The 19,287-nt window shown below is 38.2% G+C and overlaps 1 protein-coding gene across 7 annotated transcripts in view; it reads left to right on the top strand.

The window, feature by feature from the left end:
- The window catches only part of ALDH3B1 (aldehyde dehydrogenase 3 family member B1), a 1,341,938-nt gene that overhangs the window by 816,689 nt on the left and 505,962 nt on the right, over positions 1 to 19,287 (top strand). For all 7 annotated transcript variants that reach the window (XM_044084078.1, XM_044084076.1, XM_044084080.1 and 4 more), the window contains one exon: positions 13,036 to 13,222. In XM_044084078.1, coding sequence (XP_043940013.1) covers positions 13,061 to 13,222 — 162 coding nt within the window. In that variant the 5' untranslated portion in view covers positions 13,036 to 13,060. The remainder of the gene's footprint in view (positions 1 to 13,035; positions 13,223 to 19,287) is intronic.

Here is a 19,287-nt window from a genome sequence, read left to right as displayed (position 1 = left end):
AACAGAATATGGATTTTATTATTTTTCTATGACTGTGAGCAAGTTTTTTATATGATGTGTTAATATATAAACTAAAGGACTGCAGTTATCAGGAAGTCACAATGGGTTAATAAGTTCCATGACACTTTTATTGATTAATTGAATGTGTTAATTAATTAAATTGTGATGAAAATGGTGTATATATACATTTTGAAATCCGTTGGTTTTAAAATCTGATGAAGCGTGCCCGGTAGCATGTGAAAGTGCTCATTTCATACTTGGAATACATTTTGTGCATGTTCTATATTCATTTTGTGGTGGTCTTCTCCTGTTTTTGGATACTTTGTTCCCCTGAGAGTGTTATACACAAATACCAGGTACATCCATAGTAAACCTGCCATTATCTCAGATTTGCCTTGTGATGCTGACCTGGCATTTATTATGGACAAATGGTTGCTGCAACATATCCTATTTATTTATTTGTAACTGCTTTTGCATTTGATCCCAGAACTTTGTAGAGGCACTGTATGTCTTGGGTACAGAAGCAAACAGTGGGTTCTTCCTCATCTACCATTCTAGCTCTGTGAGAAAACTCCCACTGGGATTCATGAACTTTCCTACTGGCTTGGTTGTTGAGAATCCACAAACTGGAAAGTTGTGGGCGAATGAGAAATGCATTGCCCTGGCTTGCAGATTTCTCTGTGTTATGATGGGATTTAGCTTTGCTCAGGTTATTATCAGTGTAACACTCCATTTAGGACATATGTTTGACTTGGTGTTCCAGCTATGGAGATGGAATGAATCTTGTGGCCATACTTACAGTTAGTTTGAATCCTAGTGGGTCCTTCCGATTAGCAAGCCCCTGATCTTGAATCTGTAACATGCAGGACTTTAGTACTGTAATAGTTGATCAACCAGTTCCTGGCTCCCACCAGATGTTGTCACAGTCTATTGCACAAAGTCCAGGTAAGGATCCAACTGGTTATAACAGATGAAAAGATCCTAGGTAGATGCCTTAACTCACATTCATAGGTTCATAGGTGCTTACTAGGCTAACAACCAAAAGGCCTTTTTTAAGCCTAGCCATGCATCCCAAATCTCTGACAAGTTCTGATATCCTTGATAAGTGTAAGCAGGGGCCTGGGAGATGAACCATTTACAGGTTACATGACTGCATTAGAGACATAGGTGCCAAACCAGGGATGAATTTCTGGTCTCCCATCCAATTGTCCAAGTTGCACTTGAATTGGGTTAGGGAGGAACTCTGCTTTACATGGCTGGAGAGCCTGTTCCATAGATGGGGTAGTCTTTGGTATACATACCTATCTCTCCAGCAGGTCCTATTTATATCACAGGCAAGGTTTAAGTCTTTAGAATGGGTAATTCTGGTGTTGTTTGTTTTATGGATATGTGGGAGGTCCATCAGAGTGCGTTCTGATAATGCCCTGTATGCTAGGCATAGATCTCCCCTCAAAAGACTATTGGCGACACAATACATGGATAGGGCCTTGAGGCGGTCTGCATAGGACATATTGTATTCTTTTAGTGAGGAACCTCTGTGGACATTCTAGTTGTTGGATATGCCTTCTTAGTTACATACCAAAGGGGACATTGGACTCAATGACAGGTCTAATGAATGTCGAATACAGAGGAACAATGACTTCCTTGGACTTAGATGCCATACCTTTGTTTATAAGTTGCACAGCATAGAATGATTTCCTCACTACTATAGACACATGATGATCAAAGGCAAGATTACTATTTATGTATGTCCCTAAGTCCCTGACTAGTGGGTTAACTCTAAGGGGTGTGTTGTCAATATGATAGTTACCAGGGATGGATGACTTCCCAAAGGATACTATTATGCATTTTTTGGCATTTAGTTTTAGTTTATGGCTCTGACACCAGTTGTTTTTCTGTGTCAGCCCCTCCTGGAGAACATTTGTGTCTGTGTGAGATTCAATGACACTTTCTAATTTGCAATCATCTGCAAATTTAGTCAGCCAGAGACCACTGACATTGGCCTTGACATCTGAGAAGTAAATGCTAAAAAGGAGCGGTCCAAGGACTGATCCCTGAGGGACTGTACTTTTGACTGGCCTCTTTGTAGAGGTGGATTCCCCAAATCTAACTTCCTGGGTCCTGTCTGTCAGCCAGCTGGCTATCCGCCGGGTGACTTACAGGTTTGTACCTAACCTCTTGAATAATGGCAGAGTGGGGTATTGTGTCAAATGCTTTGACCAGGTCAGGGTAGGTAGTGTGAATGATTTTGCCCTCATCCATTGCTTTGGTGACCTTCTCAAAGAAGTCCACCAGGTTGAGTAGGCATGATCTACCCTTGACGAAACCAAACTGGGTTGGGTCCAGTGTCTGGAGGTTTACTATAGCTATGTTGATCATCTCCATGATAATTCTTTCTATGGCTTTACATATAAGACTAGTGAGACTTATGGTTCTGTAGTTTCCAGGGTCTGTAGATGGCCCAACTTTGTGCAGAGGGATGCCTGTTGCCTTTTTCCATTCATGAGGCACAAAGTCTGATCAAAGGCTGCAGTTAAATAGTAATTCCAGAGGCCCTGCTAGGTCACGTTACAGTTAAATAGTAATTCCAGAGACCCTGCTAGGTCATGTTTCATGCTATTTAGAAGGCATCCTGGGTTATTGTTTGGGGCCACTAATGCAGTGTTTGTGGTCTTAGAGGATTAAGGACCTGTTCCCTATTGGTAGTAAGGTGAGGTACATTTGATGATATTTCCTGAGGGAAGGTTGAAGGGGAGAGAGGAGTAAAGTTGGTGCTGAATTTATCAGCCAGGAGGTTTGCTATTTCTTCTAGCTCAGTATAGGTGACTCCATTTACAATGAGCTCTGCACACAATGGTGTACTGCCTTTGAGGTTGCGGACATAGCTAAAAAATGCTTTGTGGTTGTCCATGGTCTGGGAGGCCAAACTTACTTCACATTTGGCTGTGGTAGACTTTATTTGTCCTCTGAGTTGATTGTTTTATTTGAGTGTTTTTATCCTGCTGGGTGCTGCACCTCCTAATTTTTGCAATAATTTTCTTCCTCCTGTTATACAGCTGATTGATTTTGTGATTCCATCAGGGTGGCTTGTTTTTTGAGTTAGTTCTGTACTTCTCCCTGGTGGGTACAGCTGCCACTATGCAGCTATTAACATGCTTATACAGGGTTTCTGTGAACAGTTCTGTATAGGCAGATGTGATCTCAGGGTTTATGGGGGCTTGGAATTTTGCCAGTTCTCACAGCCTTAGAATAATCCCTGAATATTCCAGGTTTAGCTGGGTGTCCAGGTTTTATTTTTACTTCAAAGGAGACCATTTTGTGGTCTGACCTTACCAGGGAAGGCATTACAGTAGGGGGTGTGCAGCAGTCTCCCATATTAATGAGGACCAGAGCCAGTATGATTGCACCCCTGGTTGGTGTATTGAATATCTGGTTCAGGGAGTTTGTGTTTACAAAATCCAGGAATCTCTGTGCATGTACATTTGGTGTCGTATAGGATTCCCAGTTAATAGTGGGATAATTAAAGTCACCCATGAATATGGTATTAGGTTGGATGGTTAGTGTTTCTAACAAGTTTAAATACATGGTATATGTTTCCTGGGTCATAGAGGGGTACCTATAGCTTGCAAGGAAGTGATATTAGATTTTACCTGTGGTGATTTGAACATGGAGCAGCTTAAGTGCATTGTCCTGTTTGACCAGCCTTGATGTATATTTATTTTTGATGTAAAGAGAGACACCCCCACCTTTATTCCTTGCCTATGAAGTAGCTGGCCTAAATGTGTGGAAGGCATTATAACCTTGCACTATTGGTGTGCTCTCCATGGCTTTAAACCATGTCTCAGTGACCGCACAGACATCAGCATTCTCTAGGGTAAAGAGAGCTTCTAGGGAGTGGATTTTTTTGTTTAGACTCCTAGCATTGAGAAGTAATACCTTTTAGATTTTCTTGGTTTTGATTTGCTATGTCGGAAGTACTTTCAGTTTGGCATTGCCTAAAAAAGGCACTATGGGGGAAGACAGTGTTTTAGATAATATTCGAAAGCCTAGAGGGGAGAGATGCAGACCATCCCTGGCAATGCAGCATGTTTTTTTGACCATCTCCTTCCATGCTGACAAATATTGCACCCCCTTGGAATGAGACCAGAAACTAAGCCAGTTATTAAAGTCAATCATCTTTTGTTCATATTGTGGCATCATCCTTGGAAAAGGTAAAATGCTCCTCATTGCTAGGCTCATAACAGCCTGAGACATATATTCTGAGAGCTGAAAGATGTCTCTCTTCATATAGTCTAGGGAGGTACATCTCGGGTCATTTACTCCCACATGGAATATGACTGAGTCATATTAATAATTGTGGAACAATGACCTGAGTGCTTGTGTAATGTGGTGGATCCTAGCCACGATAAGCAACTGACCATAATTTTCTTCTTATTCAGCCTGCTGAGAGGGACATCAGTGTGTCTTACGATGGAGTCTACAATGACTAGAATGTTGGATTGTGTGGTGACTTGCCTTATGGGCTTAGAGGTAGAGGCTCCATGAGATGTTGCTCTATGTGTTAATGTGGGTGTTGCTTTGGAAGATTGCATTTGGGGCTGCTGTGGGTATTTGTTATGTGTACTTCATCTAGAAGGCCTTTGTGGTTTAGGAAGATTACATGCAAGTGCCTCAGCAAATGTGGGTCACTATGTCTGCTTTGAATTGTGCGTGATGGGTGTAACGTGTTTAATACTGACAACCTTATTAACATTAGGAGTACTTCTATGTGAGAGCTTTGCCTCCAGTAACATTGTGTAAATACATCTCTCACATACCATATCAGTTTGTTTGAGAATTAACTGGTTTTCAGTAAACATGAGGCAATTTCTGCATTGTCTCAGGATGCCCATATCCACCAAGCCAGTAATGGAGACCGTAGGAAAGTTCATATCCATGGCAACAGACCCTTTTTTATTGATTAGACAGTTGGAGTGAGAATATCAATCACTGTCAGGATTATCCAGTTTGCAGCTATGTGGACAGTGCTTGTGACTGCAAACTAGTTGTCCTGTGTGCAACTAAGCATCGGAGAATTTGAAATTGTGCTTTTACAGGAAAAATGTCACTCAAGGTGTCTGAGTATGTACAGAACACTGCCAATCACTTGAGGGGAAACTAATACATAGACCCTGAAAATTTAAGGATGAAGTATTTAGGCAGATATTCTGAAGTTAAAACAAATCAAGCAGTACTTACTGAAAACAAAGAATTAGCTTGTCGAGAATGATAAAAAGAGGTGAGTTACATGAATGGCTACTGCTTGGCTACTACTAATGCTGGTCTCACCACAGCTTCACTCTGTTGGGATACAATGCACCTTTGCTTCTTCTCTCACCTGATGCAAAATGTTAGCACCAATCCCAAGAAGAGAAGCAGGCCATAGCAATGTACATCTAGCCATGGCTTGATTCTCATCCCTGAAGGTCTAAGAGGACAAGATGGATGCCTGGACATAAAACAGAGACAGACAAGAGTATAGGATGTTATGTTTAGGCTTGATATACATCATCAGGTAACAATCACTCCTAACAAAGCAAAGTTTCTCTCTAGACAAAGCTATTCTGCAACCAGTCAGCTAGCTATAGCATTCTTGGGTGACTAACAGTTGGTGTTAGCTATCATATCTGATACCTGTACAGTCTTTTCTTTTAAAGAATGTTAACTAGCCACACTACTCTTTACAGCTAAGGCTGTCTCTCTAAGGTCAGCATCCCTTCCCATCATAAGCTCATAGGACTAAAGTATCTGTAATAAGCTTGCATTATAGTACAGGTTTGAATTTTGAGCACTTTATTTTGGGCTCCTGACCCTCCCTTTAAAGATGCATCCTTCATCTGTAGCATGGATCCATTCCTAGTTCAGTTGCTTATCAGGTATGTGTCAGGCTATCTCTTTTTCTTTGTGCACTAGTGTCATCTATTTAAAAGAAGCAATTGTAACCATGATTTTGAAGAAGGCTACTCTTGACCTGATGATCTTAATGGTTACTGTCTTATTTCAAACATTTCACCCATACTGTAGGTAAGGTTACTGAGAAAGCTGTTGATGTGCAGTTCATTCCTTTTTTAAAGAAAAATGGTCCATTCTGTGATGACCCAGCACTGAACCAGTAATCAGGGAGCCTCAATCCTCACCACTGGCAACAGTGGGGGGTGTACACTGTACAGTGGGAGGATAACAAGTACACACACAGTATTTCCAGATGTAGCTCTCTACATCAAGTGCAATTTCCCTTAAGAGCACACAGAAATCACAGTCAGTCCAGGGGTAGTTTCTTCCTGTTTCTCCAAATCCCCAGTAAGACTCCCCACATGTACAACTATAGAGTTGAGATCTCAGCTGACTGACCAAGCCAAGACCTACCAGCACCCTCTCTGTCCAACCAGTGCTTTGTGTCTTTGACAAATTAGCTGACATACACACACTCTTTGAGGTTTAATTTACACACAAACACACCTGGGACCGGCTGGCACAGGTTTACTATCTATGCTCCCTTCTGCCCACACTATAAGGTAGTTACCACTGCCACCAGTCAACTCCTTATCAAATACTTTAAGGCCCTTAACAAAGGGTGCCCAATCTTACTGATTAATATTAACATTAGTACAAATGGTATTTTGACCAAGAGCAAGGCTATTAGGAGTGGCCCACACATTGTCACCAAATAAATATGCAAGTACTCTCAGAACTTAAATATCTCTACACAGATTAGTCACAATGAAAGGTTTAAATTTACTTAATAAATACAAGAACAAGAAAATACTCAGTATATATTCACAGTGACATCATAGTTCAAAATCACAGTAAATATTTAAAACAACACTGAAGGACAGTCTCAAATAAAGAAAAAATATCTAAACTAAGCTTCACTATATTCCCGACTGTATCTAAGAAAATTACTATAGCCTAGAAACTTACTTCATTGAACAAGGCAGATGTGTGGTGAATGGTTCTTGTCAGGTCCAAGATAGAATACAGAATGAGCTGTCCCTCTCTAAGAGACTTCTCAAATTAATATCTCAAATATTACTGCTGGGATAGCTTGCTGAATGACATAATTTATTATCATCTGATTCTATCCCAGGTGAAACCCCCACTGTTGGAAGCTGGCAGTATTTAGCATCTACCTGTGAAAATACATAGACCTCAAATCTTCGGCAGATGCTGAAAGTCATAAAACAATTACATTCCTTCATGCTTTCAAAACAAGTAATTAGTTAACTCTGAGGATAATACAGAAAGCTTCTCAGCACAGACTCTGTGTCTCTAGCTGCCTTGAAAACTGAAAGATACCACATTTTATTGCATAGCCATAAAGTAATTTAATTTCAGTTATTTTTCTGAAGTTAAATTTCCTGTATTACAGTTTCCACTATTAAAATATATACATTTAAACAATTACAATAGTGCATGCACATTTTCATTCTATTCTAATAGGGCACACTGTGGTTACATTTCAAACAGCACTTTGCAAAAACCTTTTCAACACACACTTCTGTACCAGCAGTTTGATATACACATGACATATAGTTCTAATACATTTGTAACACAATCATCTTATATAATTCATGTTGATATTCAAAAATGACATATAATTATTTACAAAATTCCAGATAGCTGTGCTAGCAGTATCCCCCTTTGTCACAAGTTCCAGTCTAGATTTCATACTAGACATAATACTGTGATTGCTCATGCTAGGGATATGAACAATCTTATAAAAACAGTCATTTTCAGGTTTGGTTCTTTTTGATCTCTTTTCAGCACTTCACATGGTTGATCATAGCATCCTTTTGGGTGCCTTTAGGATATCTGCTACCTTACAAATATGATTTGTGTCCAATATCCCTGGAAAGTCACAGTATATAGTATCTTGGGCTAATTTCTCATCTTTTTTATACATTTTACTTTCAGAGTCCTGCAGGACTCATCCTAAATCTACATATAGTTTTTCTCCATGTACATGTTAACTACAGGATAATTCATTTTCAAAAGCTTTGTTTCGTACAATGTCTATACAGGTGATCTAAATCTTTATTTCTTTTCCCCCAAGGAGTACATCTCTTCTGATAATTCTCTCAATGATGATGTATCCAGTCTTGAAAGACTAGTGTTTGCCTGAAAATAAAAACTGCAAGAAAGACCCAGCCAAAGTAGAGTCTTCACTGTGTAATACCCTAAACCTCCTGTAGTGGTAGCCCATGGGATATATGTAAATAACCCCTTAAGAACATACTAGTGTTTAAGCTGCATGGCTTCTGAATGCCCATGACTTTTTAATTGTTAAGTCTGATGGGTGCATTCATGTTTTTTTTTGGCCTGAATGTACCCATATTAATAAACACATCAGTAAAGCTTGGTTATTTCACATGCATAACTACTATGAAAAAGGCTATGAGGACCACCCTGTTGTTAGAATATATCTAATTCTCATTTAGTGACAGAGTCATGTTTGGCACTATGATGCTTGGTACATAAGTGAAAGTCTGTTGTATGGATGTAGAGGTCTTCATCCATCTGTGACAGAAAGTAGCATCTGTTGCTGCAGAAAATGATTAACACCATCCCCCACCCAAACAAGACTGGCTTCCACTTACTTTTCATATTGTTGGAACTCCTGCTTGTTTCTGCTAATTTTCAAAAGAAGTGAAAGCTCTGCCTAGCTAAATGGGTGATAGTAATTAAAACGGAAATGCTTTGCTTCATATTGAGGCACTGTTTTATCGAGCACCACCTCCTCAACCTTTATCTGTCTGACTGCAGATGGATGAAAATGCTTTTCAGTGCATGTTGTTTCTTTGGATGGCAGCACCCAAACTTATTTGACAACTAACATGTTTGATCCCCATCCAACTAACTGTGAGATATCATAATTTGTGGCTGTCTGGATTAGTGGGTTAAGGCAATGAGGTGCAAGCAGAGATGCATCCTGTTGACCACTGTTTGATTTATGCATCTTCCTACTGTGCACCATGTAACTTAAAGGGGTCTGTATTATATGAATGAAAGTTCATATAAATGAATACTGTAAACAATGAAAATGATGGACATCAAACCCATTATTGTGGGGGGCTGCACCCCCATACACACACCCCGCTAATTATATATGCCAACTCCGAGATCTAACTACAGTCAGGAAAGGGCAAATTTCCCGATCTTCACTGTACCGCAATCTCACAAAAAAACACATAGATGTCTAGCATTTTTGCTGTTTACAGCGTTCGATATTTTGGACTTTCATTCTTCTAATAGGGACCCACTTTAAGCAAGCCAATTTACTGCAGTAACATTTCTGGACCATCCCTGAAAACAGACAGTTCTGCTTATTGTTTTAAATTGTTAAAGCAATAATATATTAAGTACACATTTATTCATTATTATGTTTCTGATGATGACTTGCTGCATAGGTAAATAGAAGGACATGCTAGTCTGTAACACAGAATGACTGAGTTTTTTTCACGAAGTTGCTTTAGTGGAAAAAAGGATTGAACACTAGACTGCTATGAAATATCCATGTGGTTGATGGACAGAGGAACTTGTTCTCTCACAGAGGATAAAAATACAGATTGATTTGGTAAAGAAATTTTCTGGCTTGACTAAGTCACATCTCAAAGACATACAGGTGGACTGGTGATTCTAAATTGTCCACAGCTCTGTGTGCATGCACACGTGTGTGTGTAATACGGAAGAAAAGCCTGGTAACCTATTTTTATTCCCTACTTGCCTGGTAAACTCTTTGGATGGCATCAGCTGTTCATAGGGTCACTATAGGAATCAGATGTGACGTGACACCACTGGGTGGATTGAAGTGTAATTTTCATTAAACAGTGGAAGTAAGGAAATGTGCTTTAAGTTCACTGGAGATAGTTTTTCAGTTATCTTGCATTTTAGGTTTATGCTCTGTTTGCCTTTTATTTATTTGTCTTGTGACCATGTAAGGATAGTAATCTGGGAACCTTTGTAAGCCACAGTGCAGAGAAAAGTAAAGAAAGTTCAGTATAAACAAAATCACTAAGTTAAGACTATTCAGTACAAGAGGGGAAAACTCACAAAGTACTAGTAATTTGTATACGCTATTAATAAACATTAAGGTTATACATAACAGACAAATAATATATACATTTCTAGAAACAGTCTCTAACTGTAGCTTATAGGCTGGCTATTTAGTTACAATTAATCAGGCTTAGAAAATGAGCAAAACATGCAGTAATACTTTACTGGAGAACCAATATTCTCCAACAGGATATTAATGTACAGGTATCACCCAATTAAAAAAATTCTACCACTTCACAGCAGCATATTAAACTACCATGAAGCATGGACTGAAATTATAGATAAACTCACTAAACTAGGTATAAATCCCCATGTCACAAAATGGGTTGCCAAATGGCTCACTGACAGAACCCACACTGTGAAAGTAGCAGACTCTAAATCCAACTTCAGACCAGTGATAAGTGGAGTACCACAGAGTTCAGTCATAGGGCCTCTCCTGTTTGGTATCTACTTCTTTGAAGTACAGACTAACACAGAAGGTCTTTGGCTAACAAAGTTTGCAGATGACTGCAAACTAGGAGCATTAATCAAAAATCAAAACTCCTAATGATGTGGACATCCTATAAAAGGGCCTCAATGAGACAGATGCCTGGTGTCAAAGCCATGGCCTCAAGCTCAATGCCAAAAAGTGCATTGTCATCCCTTTTGGTAAAACTCTGTACCCATGAACTACCACATAGGCCGTAGTCTACTTAACATGGAAAGTGTGATAAGAGACCTTGGGACGCAGGTGGACAGTAGTCTCTCCTTTGATAATCACATCACCACAGTAGTCAGGAAATCGTTCTACATGGCACACCTCATCACAAAAGGTTTCTCATCCAGGAAAAAAGAGGTCATTGTTCCCCTCTACTCATCACTCCTTAGACCCATTATAGAGTACAACGCCCCTTCTGGAATGTACCTCACAAGACATCAACAACAACTGGAAAAGCCACAGAAATACCTCACAAAGAGGATTACCGGCCTCAAACAGATGCCCTATGCAGACAGTCTCAAAAAACTCCAGCTCTACTCTATCACATATCGCCTATCTCTGCCTAACATACAAAGATATGGCAAACCCAGATCTGTTGGACATGCTCCACTTAAAGAAATCCCAATCCCTCCGTGCTACATGCTCTAGGGACCTAAATCTTCTCACCACAGTAAACAGAACATGCTGGAGGGATAGATTCCTGTCCCAGAGACTTCCCATACTCTGGAACAAACTACCTATCTATATCAAGCAAAGCTCCTTATTAGCACTCTTTAAGAAAAATATTGATGATTGGATGGGCGATAGGAAATTCACCCCAGGGATTACTTCTGTGGCTCTGCTTGACAGGGGCACAGGAAAATAATTTTCTTGGGTGGCAAAAGCCAGGGTACCATTTGGCTAGGCTTATATAGGCCCTAGGGCCAATAGCCTAGTATCTACCTATGAACCTAAATGGCTACCAACATATTTACACTTGCTAAATGTGGCTTTGCTGTTCAGAGAATGTAAAATAAAAAAGTAAATAAAAAGAAAAAAATTAAATAAAAAACTAAAATAGCAAAAATACATGTAGAAGCAGTTACAGTGGCTAACCATTTCACTTTCCAGTCACTAAGAGGAGACTCTGATATCTCTGACAGACAGAGAGAGACAAAGAGAAAGAAAGCACGTAACTGTCAACTTTGCTTTAGAATTCTCAACAAAGCCAAAAATATCAGGGAGACAAAGACCTAAAATGTGAGACAATTTTAAATACAACTCTAATTCACTTAAAAAGTATGTAGAACAAGAGGTTTTCCATAAAAAAATATTTTCTGAACAATGGGAAGTGTGAAACTATAATACTTGGCTTTATTTTCTGACCATAATCCTCAGTGATTTACCAGAAAATCAAACATTTTTGAAGTACAGGGAAAATATGAATACAAATCAAAACATTATGCAAAATAAGGGGCTTGAAGCTTGGGGGTGGTTGCAATACTTGGCATTATATTTGATCACAGAGAGACATTTGAGGTGTACTCCATCAGGAAAGTAGCTATAATTGCTGGACATGTCTGTGTGTGCACGTGCGTGCGTGAGTCTATCTGCCTCCTTCATCTTTACATTTATGTGTACATTAAATACTTAAAGAACTTCTATTTCAGATGTAAAATACTTCCTCCAGCAACAATTATATATTCTATAGCAACCTTGAAATGTTAGGCAGAGGAATTATTTTACATCAAAAATATTTAAAAGTATGTTCTTATAATAAAACAAATAAATAGCCCATTAGCTAAGTGCAATAATGCCCTTCAGGATAGCCATTACAGGGAAATAATGAACCTACCAGTGGTGGAGAGGCCCTCCTGCAGTGTCTGGCCTCACAACACCCCTGGTGTTCCTTTATTTCTCTATAACACCCACTCTGTTAGGCATTATCTCTTGCGCTTAATTAAATTTCTGTTATCATGCATGCTTGACAGAGTCATTAAAAATCATCTTCATTTTAATTTTACTACTAATGCGCTGTTTCTTAAGACTGTTTAGCTACATCATGTGGTCTGTACTAACACCACCAATACCTGACATAAATATCAATGCAGGAATGACATCAGAATTATTTCCCTTCCCTTGCTACTGTTGTAAGTGAAAGAACAGTTGTGTGGAGGCAACTTGTTAAACTTGGAGCCTGCTGAGATGTTGCTGGAGGTTGAAACCTTCAGTTATGAAAGAGGATGGCTACGGTGTGACAGAGGGCTACATGTTTTTTTTTTTTCAGCTGAAACCTGTAACCTTTGCTTAAAGTTATGTTTCAATCCACACAAAACCTGTTCTCCCTCATCCTGTTCTGGTAGTAATAACTTAGAATTGTTTATCATAACTGAATATCTGAACAGAGAACTCCCCAAACAAATACAGATGTAAAGTTGAATGATGTTTTGGCTACATATTAACTTCAGTCATATATTTCTTTAAAGTTACTTGATCTAGCAATAGCAGAATATGTCGTCCACCAAGGAAGTGGCAGCGAGACTGCGGGAGGCATTTAACTCTGGCAAAACTCGCACTGCTGAATTCCGTCTTAAGCAGCTGAAGGCAATGCTTAACCTCATGAAGGAGAATGAAGGGGCATTACTAGAGGCACTCAAGAAAGACCTCCGTAAGGTAAGATGAAATTGCATTCTACGTAAAACACACTAATTTTAGAAAGAAAGATGATTACCCCCGCCCCCAAAAAAAAAAACAGACATAAGTTATATTGTCTTTGGAATTCTGAAAGCTGATGTGCAATGCCTTTTTGAATTCTAGAAAGTAAAGAGAGGTAACCTTTGAAATTCTGGCAGGTATAATTTCTTTCATCTTAGAAATGTGGAGAGATGGAGGTGTCTGTTCATTTGTTGTGGTATATGAGGTAATTCTCTCTTGGAATTGTGGATGGTGAGGGTGTTGCAGAGCATTACTACCCCATGGATTTGTCGTATTTAAGAACTGCATAGAAATGCCTGCCAAAATCCACTCCATTCTCTCCAAAACACACAATCCAATACATATCAGAATACTCAGGTTTGAGCCATACTTGACATTGGGCTTAATAAGTCAGCAGTCTGTTTCAAATTAGCATATGTTGTGTTAACAGACACACCCCAGGCATGCTGCCTTTTGTAATTGTAGCAGTCAGAATTCAGGGAAAACTGTCTCCTCCCTATAAAGTTGACCCCACAGAAAATGTCATTCGTATGAATATATGATCCTTGTGTCATCTCTGTCAAGACAGTAACGTGTGTGAACAACCATATCTAAAATGCAAACTTCAGGAGATTAGCTAACTTTCAGCATGGAAAATACTTTGCCTACTGCAACTACAAAATGCTGTAAGAAATGGCTGAGTTCCTGCATGCACCATACCTCTCAAACTGGTGCAACTTTTAAACACTGGAAGTGAGACCCGGCACCAATGATACGTCCTTACACTTGTTTAAGTTCAATTAAAACATGCTAAAGTAAGGGCAAATAATAAAATGTGTTTTCTGAACAAAACACTGATGTAAAGTACTTGTATTTGCATTATGTTGTAATTTACTCATCTGGTTAAAAAATGCAAAGATAGACAGAAAGATAGATATGGGATAATGCACAGTTTTATGACAGAGGTGCCCATTTCTGAAATGTCCATACTTACAAAGATACATAGGTTTGAAGTAACAGTGGGTGTACGCTAGTACTGTAGTATGAAATATGTATGTCCTCAAGCTATAAAATGAAACTGTAATTTAAAACAAATAAAGAACCATTAAATTAGTAGTGAGCCATGCATAATTATTGTTCTCCATAACTGCTATGGTTGGGTGATACAAAATGAAGGATAACCGCATCACTGTTGTTTAATAAAACCAAACATGAATGCATCTGCACCAGATAAATATTCATTTTGTTTCAGTCACTGTTTGGTACACCTCACATTTGTTGACTGGTAGGCTAGCGTAGCTTTTGCTTCTAGTCTTTGCCACAGAATGGAAAGTTGCTTGAAAGCTCAAGACAGAGGCGGGCAGGATATGAATATGTACGTCTGTGTCTGTACTGTTAATTATAATACAAGGGCAAAAGAAAACCATGATGTTTAATGACATGCAGTATGCAGAAAGAAAGGTAGGAGAAGAAAACAGTGAGGTGTTCAGAAATGTAAGCTTATTGGCAAGAGAATGTTGGTAAGCAAATTATTCTTTGAATTTAAGGGTTGCAAAATAGGAAGGAAAGAGTGACCAATCATGGGATTATCAAGAAATGACAAGGATACAGATAAAAATGCAGGGAACATAGGAATAATACCAGGCAAATAGTTAAGGAGACCATGTTAGCCTTATCCAACTATAAGCAGACAAATAGTTTTTGTTACCCTTTTCAAACACTTAATAGTACTAATTTTCTAGGACTGAGCAAGGCTGTACATAATAACCCTGGGGCAATTTGTGTCTGACTGTCTGTCTGAGATGGGTCCTAGCCCAGGCATAACTCTATGGCTGACCCACTGGAGGAGACCAGGATCTCATGTGTATGCTGTCTTTTGGGGGAAAGACACTGATTTGACTTACTCATGGGGGCATAGACTGTTACACTGCAAAGCCCATTACATGCCTCCCCATGGATGTTATGGACATATCTGGGGTGTAGAAATGTATGTAAAGAGAAAGGTAGAGACAAAATAAAAGACCATTCTTTCAGTTATGTGAAACCTCTTCTTATCCTACCTAGGCTTTCTTTTACATGAGCCTGAGTACATAACTTTATGTTAGCAGCAAAAAGACAAAGTTTTGCATCCAGGCCTTCTGTAGTGTCATTTACAAAGGAGCTGAAAAGAACTACAGTTGTAGTGCCCCACTAATTACTGTCCTCTCATTTGTGTGAACTCTATGTACCCCTTCTATTTTTAACATGAATTATCCCTTCTATGGTCATCTTTGTTCACTTGTGCATGTGTAAAATGTTCTATCTTCCCTTTTGATGGAAGTGATTATAGTTTTTTCTGTGGCTAGACCTTTGCTGTTTTGATTCCATTACTATTTCTGTTTTAGTTAGTATACTCTTTTGTCTTCCTTCTACCAGTTTCCTAAAATTTCTTTAATGTTGTATGATTTCATTCATCTTCAGAGCCACTTGAATCAGAACAGTGTTTTCCCACCGTGTGTATAGATTTGCACATTAGATTCAATCAAACATTTGCTGTTTTTCTCATGACAATCTTGGTATTTCCCTGCTATTCTTTCACCCCTTCTTTAGCGACTGTAAATTATTTAAGCAATAACCAATGACGTGGTGTGGTATAGTGAAGATTTACCCCACAGTTGGCGTGGTTTAATCATGAGGGCAAAGCCCGAGTGATTAAATAAAGCCAACCATGGGTAAATTTCAATATACCACAACCATGGAGTCGGTTATTGCTATTATACAATGACATTCTTTAAGAAACAAAATACTTTTCTTAAATAATGTCTTTGTATAACGGCACATTACTGTTCTTCCAGCGGTTGTGATATACTGCTTCCTTGTGTTGATGTGCTGCACATGCATATGGGACTTGCGTTCCTACGCATACCCAGTACATCAATGCTTTGAAACGGAAGCAACGGAGAAAAGAAAGTCTCCATTGCTCTGTTTTATTTCTTTTTTTTTTTTTTTTTTACTTATTAAAAAAAAAGGTTTTGGACACTTTATACCAATGGAAAAAAGTCAGGGCGACCGGACCTTTTTCCATTGGTATATTGTGGGATTTACAATGGGCACGCTGGCCAATCAGCATGCACATTTTGGAATATTAATGGGGGGTCATTGTATAATAGAGCTTTTCTGATGCACTGTGCAGTTCTGATAGTCACAGCCTTCAATACGGATTGACTCGGATATGTCTTAAGATAATGGCAAGCCACACTGATTGGTTAATTACTGTTTCTCAAATGTGCTCAGTTCCAGGGTTGAATTTTTCTTGTTCATCCTGTTTGAGAACACCAAGTCTAAGGCTACTATAGGTCAAATAAGGATTGCCTGTCTAAGGACTGCCCTTTGTAAAACACCAATAATCACCCAACTCTAAGGCTAGCAAAATGCAGCACATAAGTAGAAAACCCTGACTTTAAACCATAAGCCTTGGGTTTGAATAGAGGCCCACGCTAGAAAAGTTAGCCAGGAAGGGTTGGAAGTGAACAGCCAATGCCAGCTTACCTATCCTAAGGAAAAGAGGGAGCTTTCATTTCTAGCCTAGAGCGAAAGCCAGACTTGTGTGTCAGAATGGGCAGGGTGAAGAAAAAAGCACAGGTAGTGAATAGCGCATTACAGGAATCCCCAAAGAAGATACAAAATAAAGATACTACTCTTAAATGTGTCTTCATTTCAGTTTTGCAGAGTACATTTTTATACATTAAATGTCCTTATCAGTAATGCTCCTCATTCTGTACCATTATAAAGGTAAACACTAATTTTTCCTTTGTTTTTCCCCCTTTTAAGGAGGTGTTTTGTTATAAAACTTCTCCTCCCAATTGCCCTACTAATTCCAGTCTCCATTATGACCCATGTTGCCTCCTTTTATGTTTGTTTTGCTACTGTAAAAGCACTGGGTCCACAACTTTGTAATGTCTGCATTTCAAAATAACAGACTTCTCCATTAAGTGTGAGTGAATTTGTGTATATTTTTGAAAAGATGCCCTTTAACAAAAAGAATAAGTTAAACCAGTAACCAGAGTGCAATCAATTGTTTAGGTATATACATACATATACAGCCAGTCAAAATCTTAGTTTTAATATTGCTTTTGTAAAAGATACTGTTGATCCTTTCTGCTACGTTTCATCTTCAGTTATAGTCCACATTTAGATTACATAAATTCTGTCGAATCCAGTAACATTTTGAGTTTTGCTCCTATTTTCTTAGTAGAAGTGAAATGCGTACTGTCTGTACAGTTATTCTTGACTGAGGCTTGACTTTTTTAATTACTTGGTCTGCTTTTATTATAGGCAATAGAAACATGTCAACATAAGCTAATTTGCTAATGATATTGTACAAATCTCAGGTAAACAAGGAAGTAAACATCTTTGAAAGTAGATTACCTAGTATTCTTCTAGCCTTTTACTCAAACATTATACCACCCAATAACTATTTCAGATTATACGCCAATAATAAGTAAAATAAAAACACGGGGTAATGAAATAAAAATGAGACAGTGGCACTTTCCAACCTATCTGTTGAAAAGAGAGGAATTTAAGGAATAGGTGGAGATTATTCATGAACTATTAGAGAAGATGGAAATTTCTTCTGAAAATATAGTTAGGAAGTGGGGTAACATTAAAGTGGAGTTTAAAAATAGGGTGGAAATAAAATAAAGGGAGGTATGGTTAAAAAGTAACAATAATTATTTAGAGGGACTGACATGTTAAAGTATTGCAGAATGGGGAGAATATCACAGAACAAGAAGAGGAGCAATTGTAGAATGATAAGCAGAAAATAAGGGATTACCTTGATAATATGCATGAGTTTAGAAAGATTGATGTTAAGCAACTGTTTTTTGATGATAACTCTAGAGCATAAAACTTTTAGCACAAGAACTCAGGCAACAGAAAGTAGAAAGGGCTGTTACCAACCTTAGGGAGCCTGTAACAAGGAAAGTAACAAGAGATCCTATAGAGGTATTTGAAATATTTCGAAAATTTTAGGAAAGTTGGTATAAAGCAGAGAAATACGGAAATCAAGAAAATATGCAAATTGAAATGTTTATGGAAGAATTAAATAAGTCAAGGTTAAAGGTCAAATGAGGTTCAATTACTAACAGGATAGGAGGAGATGAGATAAAAGTGATGATGTATAACCAATCTACAGGAAAGTCCCCGGAATAGAGGGTATTACAGTGGAAGTTTGGAACCTAGGAGGGAAAAAACTGATAAAAATCTGGAAGGTTTTGTTTGATGGTAGTTTAAGAGGAAGAGAATTATCAACATCCTGTAAGAAAGTGGTGGTAGCTGGAATACCTAAAGATGGTAAAGACCCATCAGATCCAGCTTCATACAGGCCCAGTTCAATACTAAACCATAATTATAAAGTGACAATCCAAAATAGCAGATACTGCAAACCAAAGTCAGAGGGTAGTATAATAAAAGTTTAATGTGTTAGTGCTTTCATGTCAATCTAAGCCGCTTCATCAGACACAAAATACTAACAGAACTTCATTTTTAAAAAAGAAACCTCTGATAGAAGTGCAGTTTCAATCATACAATTAATGCATAAGCCTAAGCATTTAAAGCTGCATCATATAAAAATGAAGCTGACATAAAATACGTATAAAAAATACATATATTTTTTGTCTAAATTCATTATACTTATAAAACAAGTATTTAATTACAAAGAATAAATAATAAAATTGTGTGCTAACATAATAGCACATATATCTATCGATATATATATATACACACATATAATAGAATGCCTCACTTATCTAAAAGTTATATTCTTTAGAACTGGTTTAATACAGAGCCTGTCATTTAAGCCCTTTCCTAAATTGGCCCTCATTCTAATAATCTATTTTAATTCCAAATTTCCAACCCTATTTTCTATGTCACCACCCAGGCATTTTCATATATTACTTGTAAAACTTTAAACTTGAATGTATGGTCCATGCCACATACAGATACATGTTTAGCAAGAGCATTACTATGTGTTACATTTTTAATATTATATATATGCTCACAAATCC

This window comes from Protopterus annectens, chromosome 9.part0 (genome assembly GCF_019279795.1).
Source record: "Protopterus annectens isolate FY-2018-M chromosome 9.part0, PAN1.0, whole genome shotgun sequence".
Classification (NCBI taxonomy): Eukaryota; Metazoa; Chordata; order Ceratodontiformes; family Protopteridae; genus Protopterus; species Protopterus annectens.
Note: the sequence above shows the minus strand (reverse complement) of the source record. Positions and strands in the feature narration are given on the sequence as shown.